The following is an 8,464-nucleotide window of genomic DNA, read 5'->3' as shown; positions in this document are numbered from 1 at the left end:
CGGCTGCTGGCGACTGCGGGGTCCCCGGGGCGCTTCACTGCATCTGGCGATGCCGAGCTGTGTGTTTGCAGGAACTCCAGTGTGGCAGGCAGAACGTGTGCAGATCCTACAGGCACAGCGCCCGCCGAGAGGAGGGCGAGGAGCGGGGCGCACCGAGCCGGGCATGCCCGTGCCCCCAGGGGGGTGTTTGCCCGGTCTCAGGCACCTGCACCCCCTAACCACACACACGCATGGGGACGCGACCCCTTCGGTCTCCATCTTGCCGATCAAACGCAAGATGTACGACGCGAACATGGCAGCGATTTCCTCTCTTTGTAATGGAGGTGGAGGGTGGGGGGCGGCTCGGAGAGGAGGAGGAAGATGAGATGCAGGCAGGCGAGCGCCCGCCCCCTGCGGGCCGGGGGCCAATCCGGGCGCACGCACGCACGCACGCGGAGCCGGCGCGCCGCGGGTCCCCGGCTCTCTGACGTCAGAGGACTGTCGTCCCCCTCCCACCCCCCTTCCCCCTTCCCCCCCTCGCCCCGCCCCCCCGCCCGGGCGGCGGCCAATCCCGCGCAGCGCTCGGGCGCCCCCCTCCCCCGGCCCCCACCCTCGCGGGGGCGGGGCTCCTCCGGCGATTTCCATTCGGCGGGGCGCGTGCGTCAGGGCAGGGGGAGCGCGTGAGTGAGCTCGAGCGCTTGTGGCGGCGGAGGAGAGTGTGTGCTGAGCCCCTCGCGCTGGGTACATTGTGGAGGAGCGGCGACACACGCTGTTATTTCGCAGATTTCCAGCCCGGGCAGAAACTAGTTTTCTCTTCCTCGGGGTGGGAGAGACGCCAAGCTAACGAAACCAAACCGAACCGAGTCCATCTTTTAAGAAGCTATCTCGTTCCCAAGCCTGCGAAAACATGTCGGCTTCGGCGGCGAAAGTGAGTAAAAAGGAGCTGAACTCAAACCATGACGGAGCGGACGAGACCTCCGGTAAGGAATGGCGGCCTCCGCTGCACCGCCATTTTTCACTTGTTTGTGTGTCCGTGTCTCCCCGGGGGTGCGCGGGCAGCGGGCGGGCGGCTCGGTTTCCTGCGGCGGGCCGGCCCCGGGGCGAGGTGCGGGGACGAGGCCGGCCGCCGCCGCCGCGCTGGGCGGGAGGAGGCGAGTGGGAAGCGGACCGGCGGGGGAGGCCATGTTTCTCCTGCACAGGCTTCATTGTGCACCGGCGGCATGCCCGGCGCGGGCAGCGGGCTCGCCAGCCGCCGGGCCGGGGCCGGACCCCCCCTCCGGTATTTCGGAAGGGGGTTTCGCCGGCACGGCGGCCCGCCGGCCAGCCCGCTCGGCGGAGCGGGGGGCTCTTCCTGCGCGGCTGCGGGTTGGATGAGCCGCTCCGAGGCCTAGCGCCGCTCATTGTTGTTGTGCCGCTTCGCCATGATGCGCCGGAAGCCCCGGAGCTGCGAGGCCGGGCCGAGGGGCCCCGGTGCGGGCGAGCCCGGGCGGGGAGGGGGCTGTGCCGGGCCGGGCGGGCCCGGGGCTGCCGCGGGCTGGCGGCGGGGCGGCGGGCCGGGGGCCGGGCGGCCCTGCAGGAGAGGGAGGGAGGCGCCGACCCAGCGTGAGGCCTCGCTCATTCAAACCACGCGGCTGCAGCAGGAAACGGCGTCTCCGCTCCGGGATACATCGACATATCGTCGAAATGCCGGCCGAACCGCCAGAAAAGCACCGCAACGGGACGATAGCGCTTGCATTTTGCAAACTTCTGCGCGGTTTAATTGTTTTGTAAACCGACCCCCCCCCACTTCGTTTCGTTAGGAGGTCCGGGGAAACGGTCAGCGAGGAGCGTGTGTGAATTTGTTCTCCCGTTTATCACCCACCTGAGCCTTTGCGTTTCTTTTAAAAAACAAATTAGCAAAGCATAACTTGCTTTAAAAGGTTTTCACACGGTTTTTGTTTTTACGGTGGCGAATGGTGTGCTGCTGCGGAAGTTGAGAAGCGTATTTCGTCTTCCAGGTGCGGAGTGTTCTGTCAAGAAGCGTGAACTCGATTGATGATGGAACAGGATGCATGCCTGTTTTTAAAACTCTTCTTAAAACGCCGTCTTCTATTGAATTGTGGAATGGGACTATTTCACAGGCCTTTCCGTTTCAAATCATAAAATTGTTGTAAGAGGGCGAGAATTGCGCTTGCTGATAGATACTTCGGTGCGTTCAGTCAATGCCTGCTGCAGACGTACGGTTTTTAGCGTTTTCGGCGACCTCGGTGCGATTTCGGATTCTGTAGCCTGGGTGATCCGCGAGTGTCCAGCGGTTGTTTTGGTTCTGCAAAGTTCCTCTCGGAGTTAGAGCTGAAATCGAAGACGACGATTTAATGTACCTCAGCTCCACGTGGTGGGCAGTTTCACTTCAAACCCGTTTAGAAATCAGGTGCAACACGTAGCGTGCTTGTTTCTGATCCGGACTGCAAACTCTGCCTAAAGAATTACCATTTATTTCTTCTAGAAAAAGAGCAACAGGAAGCAATCGAACATATTGATGAAGTACAGAATGAAATTGACAGGTGAGAAGCTTTCCTAAAATCTGATTTACCTTAAAGCAATATTCTTTGTTGGATTTATCTTTGTGGTATCGTAAGGGAATGTTTGCTCAGAAACATGTTTTTTTTTCCCCCTTTGCAGATTGAATGAACAGGCCAGCGAGGAAATTTTAAAAGTAGAACAGAAATACAACAAACTACGCCAGCCATTCTTCCAGAAGAGGTCAGAACTGATCGCCAAAATCCCCAACTTCTGGGTCACAACGTTCGTCAATCATCCACAAGGTTGGTTCTGCCTCTTCAAGCACAGTGGTGTCTTACTTTATTCGCTCGTCTTGTGTGCAATCTTATAGGGGAATGTTAACATAGGGCACCTCATGAGAACACAGGAAAGGTTACCAAAAATGAAAGGTTGTCCTTTGGTCCATCTGGCTGGGAGCTGACTAATCAGACAATCACGTCCCTCGTTTTTTTCAAAGAAGGCAGGATAATCGATTTTGACAACATGACAACTCGTATTCCCAGAAATCTCTGCATAAAAGTACTTTATATTTGTTTAGAATTGCATGTCTTTGAGCAGAATATTGTGAATTCACTTATTAGTATCCAGGTGCTTTCTTTTTAAGGTGATTTGTCTTCAGCGGTTTAAGAGCTATGAAAGGACGGTATAACGTCTGCTCAATGTTGCAGAACGGGGTAGAGCAGTGCAAAGATTTTAGATCTGCACAACCTACAAGTCATTTACACGTTTAAGGGATACCCCCCCAGAAATGCAGAGACATTGTCTGCATGAGGTGCGGTTTGTGATTGCGAAGGGTGTAAGGGAGTGGTTTTTGAGAGGGGTGCTGTTCTGATTTGAAACTTCTCTTCTCCGAACAGTTTCTGCTCTTCTTGGGGAAGAGGATGAGGAGGCACTTCACTACCTGACCAGAGTCGAAGTGACAGAATTTGAAGACATAAAATCAGGATACAGAATAGATTTTGTAAGGAAGCGCCTTTTGTAACTGAGTTCGGTTCTGCGGGTAGAGGTAGGTGCCTGTTGCCTTTTGACTGACTGTGCCTTTTCTCTTTCAGTACTTTGATGAAAATCCCTATTTCGAAAACAAAATCCTTTCCAAAGAGTTTCACCTGAATGAGAGTGGAGACCCATCCTCAAAGTCGACAGAGATCAAATGGAAAGCGGGGAAGGTATGCTGTCCTGATTCTGCACCCACACGTTCCCCAGTCTCTCCTGGTTTGAACCTCTCCAGTGACGTTCTCTGTGGGCCTTTCGTGAAGCTGGTCAGGACTTCATAACTGGGGCCATGTAGTGAAAATAACCTAAAAAAACAGACAGCTCAGCCTGATGTCTCTTCCCAGGCTGTGGCCTGCACTTGTGCACCCCTGACAGGGATCGAGGAAGTGCTGCAGTGGTGTACATATTGATTTTCATACATAGCAGGTGCTTTGCATAGCTCATGCATTGAATATTTACTATAATGTTATAGTGGTGGCAGGGTGATCTTAACACTGCACACAACCCATATGTGTTGAAGTGAGGCTGGATTCAACCCACTTCTTTTGAAAAAGACAATTGAGACCACGGAAAAGCTGTACCTTGTGATTTTTCTCTGTACAGTTACAGTAGTTTTTCATAGACCCGAGTCTTAAGACTTAAAACCATTATTGGGTATTGTATGAGATGCTAGAGTAGAAAATGTGCTTATAATTACCTGTTCGTTGTTGTCACTGTACTGAGAGCTGATCGTGGAGCCTTACTTTGCCGTTTCAGGACCTGACAAAGCGCTCCAGCCAGACGCAGAACAAAGCCGGAAGGAAGAGGCAGCATGAAGAGCCAGAGAGCTTTTTCACCTGGTTCACTGACCACTCCGATGCTGGAGCGGACGAGCTTGGAGAGGTCATCAAGGACGACATCTGGCCAAATCCCTTGCAGTACTACTTGGTAAGATACAAGGAATGCTGGTGGCAGTCAGATTCACCTGTAATATCAGAATTTAACAATTGTACTTGTTTTATGGATTTGGTTTACTTTGAGGATTGTTTCCCTTAGTGTACATGTTGTAGCGTGTATAATGTGTGGTGCAGAGTATTTTCATTTTTTCTGTCATCGGATTGCTGTTCTTGAGGGGTACTGCACATCACACATTCTCAAGTCAATCAGTTGGCTCATGAAGGGCTAAAAGAGACATTCCTTCTGTAGCCAGGTTGCTAGTGGTGTATCGGTGTGGGAATCTCGTCCAGCTGTTTCTTGGATCCCAAGCGCCGCAGCTAGGAGGTTTATTCTAGGTTTAATTTTTTTTTTTAAATCTTGAGACTTGAGTAAAGTGACTTTTTCGTCTCTTCTGAAGGTCCCCGATATGGATGATGAGGAGGGAGAGGGTGAAGATGACGAGGACGACGACGAGGAGGAGGAAGGCTTGGAGGACATTGATGAAGAAGGAGATGAGGACGATGGAGAGGAGGATGAAGAAGATGATGATGGGGAAGAAGGAGAGGTAACGAGCTTGCTGTTGATAACGGGCAAAGCCTGTGATTGGTCCAAGGTGCAGACCAATGCTGTATATTTAGATAGGAGTCTGATACTAATATGAATGTGCTGTTCATCATGTCGATTCTGGATGTTTTTTCACCAATTCAATCTATAATGCTGTGTAGTTGGATGAACTTTTTTGAGAACAATGTGATCTACTTAATGTTCTTCACTGGCGTGGGGGCAGATGACCATAGTTTGTTTGTGGCATTGGGTCATTTACAGATAATTTTTCCGATGAGTACAGAACCCGGGCGGCTCTCGAGACTCATACGTCTCTGGTCTGCTTATTTCCAGGATGACGACGGGGAAGATGACTAAATCCGAACAGGACAGATTCCACCTCCATCCCTCCCCATTTTCCCGTTCATTTATCCTCAGATCCCTGGGAGCAAGATGCTTTTTTTAAATTTTTTTGTGCTCCGTCTCCTTGTTCTCCTGAAGTCTCTCTTCTGTCCATGTCATCCCTTAATACAGGTTTATTACCAGGAAAGACTTGCATTGGAAAACTAGTGGCAATCTCTCGAAGTCCCTTGTTTAATTTTCGACTTCCACACCATCAGAAAAACATGTAATCTGCACACCACCTTATAGTTTAAAAGGACATAAAGTAGCAATTTATATATATTTTCCTTTTGAGGGCTGTGAGTTTAAAAGCCATTGTGCAGTGAGAACAGATTTCTATCTTCCCTCCTTTTTTTAATTTTTCTCAATACTGCTTAGCCCCCAGAGATGACACGGTTTTCCCATGTGATCATATGGACAGTTAGGAAGTACCAGCTCGTTCCCGTTTCCTCTTGTAATAATATAATGTTTTCGGGGTCAATATTAGGTTAGGGTGGGGTTATCATAGGCGTTTGGAATGGGTGGGCGCAGGTGGGCATTTTGACACAACATCACTGACTTTAGAGGTTATGTTGATTGATCGCATTGTAATGTTTTACAGACATCCATAAGGTTTGAAATGACATTTTTAAATAAAGAAAAAGAAAAAAAAACTACTCTTCTCTTGTAATTTTGAACCCTGCTACTTCAAGAAATATTTAAAAAAAACTGTAGAATCTTACATGGAATCTACATCTCTAATCATTTCTTTTTTTTTTCCACTGGAAAGAAAACTGCTCAATTTTAAACGTTAAAGTGTACAAGTTGCTTTGTTACAATAAAACTAAATGTGTACACGTACGTGTTTGTGGCTGTCTATTAACTACGGGTTTAAGTTGGCTCTGGGCAAGAGTGAAAATCGGACTTGCCCTCCAAGGTAATGGGGAAAAATTTGAGAACTTCTTGTGGTATCCAGACTCAACCAGTATGTTTGAGAAACCAACAGCACCAGGTTTTCTTTCTGGCCTAGGAGATGATAACAGTGCAATAACTTAAACTTAGAGGTAATTTTAAGTTGTTTGCATTGAGTGGGGCAGGGTAGGAGTTACATGGAAGAGAGAAGGGGTGTTAGGGCTCTAGACTTTCAAGTGGGAAATTTGAGCCCAAACAGGCAGTGGAGCACTTCTTTAGGATCATGCCTGGCTGTAGATGTTTTAGGTCAGCCATGGGAAGGTATGTCCAATTCATGAATGTAGTTCAAGTAGGGAGCTGTGTGTGCATATGTAGGCTGTAAATGGAACATGTAAAGGTTTATTCCGTGCTGAAAAGAGACTACATTTTGGCTGTGGTCTAGACACCCAATGAAGGCTCCATAGCTGGAACATTTTTTCAGCGCGGAATAAGCCTTTACTTGTTCCAGTCCATGAATGGCACAATAAAACTTGCTACTCTGTAACTGGACCTGTTGAGCATCTTCAAGATTTTAAAATCCAACATTAATCCTTGACAAACATACTGCTGTAGACTTGTCTAGGTTATGATGGTGAACATCGGCATCCTGGTGAAACAGGATGCAGGATAAACAAGCATCGCAAGTCTCAAGCTGTGCTAATAACAGTGAAAAGCAAATTGCATTTATCATAGCTACACGTTTTATTTTTATTTTTCACCGTATGAAATTAAAAACTTGAGTGGAGGCGACACTGACTTGAGCACAAAGGACTGGAATTCACATAGACACCAGTTTTAAGTCTTAAAGGTGGAGACGTTCTTTTACACGGAGTTGAAACGCTGAACCAGAAAGTCCAGTAGGCTTCAGGCACAGAGAGGCAGTTAGTTGTAAGGAAGCTGGGGGGTTTAGCTCTGAAATGTTTTTGGTGTCATTAGAAGAGAGGCGGCAAAGTTTTCCTGCAGCAGCTTGTCGACGATCAGCCCGACAAACGTCTGCTCCGAGTCTTCAAACTCCCTGTCCGACACCCGGTCTGGCCAGTCACTGGGCTGGAAGCCCCAACCTGAAATCAGAATAAGGTCTGGTTACATACGAGGCCAGCAGCCATGTGGCCCCGCAGCTCCCAGCTGGCAGCCCGCTGAAGCCCAGCAGTGTGAGCCTGGTCAGTACCTGGACAGGACACCTCCTGGGAAAGCTAAGGCTGCTGCTGGAAGAGGTGTTGGTAGGGCCAGCATGGGTCTGTGCAGATCCTAATGCCCCATGAATTAGCCCCAGAAGTCCTGCACACGCAGGTGAGAGGAGTGGATAACGCCCACTGCCTCCCTCACGCCTCGTTCAGACAAGAATACCTAGGTGCGTGTGGCATCGCGGGCACGTCGCTACTGTCCAGGAGTACCCCGGGAACCAGGAGAAATGCCCGTCCGCCGGCCAGTGCCGCCGCACCGCCGCCCTGCGCAGCGTGACGACCCGGAACCGGGAGCCGTGCGGGTTCTGGAAGAGCTGGACCGGCACCCTCCGGCCTCCCACGGCCGTGCCGTTGCGCTGCGCCAGGGCCAGCCCGCTGGCGACGAACTTGAGGTCGGAGCCGAGCGCCACTTCGTGCCCGCAGGCCCGGCACAGCAGCAGGTCCCCGGCCCCGGCAGGGCCGTGTGCGCCCCCGCAGGCCCGGCCCGGCGCCGACAGGCACCCCAGGCACCCCAGCCACAGGCACGCCGCCAGCACCGGCCGCATCCCGGCCACAGCACCGAGGAGGAGTTCACGCCGTTTCCACATCTCTTTTTTCTCCCCCACCACCACCAATGTTATAGTTCTTGTTCTCAGGCTTTACCACGAACTGCATGAACGGATATTTTAAGTCTCCGGTGCAGCCAAGCGCCTCGATCAGCTGCCCGTTTTTACAGTGCCGTCAGCGGCAGGTGTCGGTTTTTACGAGCTCCGCCACTCTTCCTCCGTGTAATCACGGATTAGCTATGGCTGACAGCCATTTTAAGCGCACAAACTCCCCCCCCCCCTTCGGTGCTGGGCTAGGAACTAGACCCGCTTCATGCACAGCGATACTGGAAGAAACACTGTTTCCCGGCTCTCACTGAGCCGAGCAGCGCCGCCTTCAGACCGGAGGTCCATCTCAACACCGGCCCCGCTCGCAGGTTTGTCTGGGCGTGC

The 8,464-nt window shown here is 51.3% G+C and overlaps 2 protein-coding genes across 2 annotated transcripts; one reads left to right on the top strand and one right to left on the bottom strand.

The window, feature by feature from the left end:
* Positions 1–641: 641 nt before the first annotated feature.
* Positions 642–6,213, top strand: LOC102699175 (protein SET). The gene is made up of 8 exons (XM_069183491.1): positions 642–959; positions 2,465–2,522; positions 2,641–2,783; positions 3,378–3,481; positions 3,573–3,686; positions 4,270–4,440; positions 4,847–4,993; positions 5,326–6,213. Exons 1-8 carry the CDS (start codon positions 887–889, stop codon positions 5,347–5,349), a joined length of 834 nt encoding a protein of 277 aa, XP_069039592.1. The 5' UTR covers positions 642–886; the 3' UTR covers positions 5,350–6,213.
* Positions 6,214–6,981: 768 nt separating this feature from the next.
* LOC107079884 (uncharacterized) lies at positions 6,982–8,425 on the bottom strand. Its single transcript, XM_015367194.2, has 2 exons — positions 7,651–8,425; positions 6,982–7,364 (listed from the first exon to the last, which is right to left on the bottom strand). Exons 1-2 carry the CDS (start codon positions 8,072–8,074, stop codon positions 7,210–7,212), a joined length of 579 nt encoding a protein of 192 aa, XP_015222680.2. The 5' UTR covers positions 8,075–8,425; the 3' UTR covers positions 6,982–7,209.
* Between the last annotated feature and the right edge of the window lie 39 nt (positions 8,426–8,464).

The sequence above is a fragment of the Lepisosteus oculatus genome, chromosome 24 (assembly GCF_040954835.1).
Source record: "Lepisosteus oculatus isolate fLepOcu1 chromosome 24, fLepOcu1.hap2, whole genome shotgun sequence".
In the NCBI taxonomy this organism is placed as follows: domain Eukaryota; kingdom Metazoa; phylum Chordata; class Actinopteri; order Semionotiformes; family Lepisosteidae; genus Lepisosteus; species Lepisosteus oculatus.
Note: the sequence above shows the minus strand (reverse complement) of the source record. Positions and strands in the feature narration are given on the sequence as shown.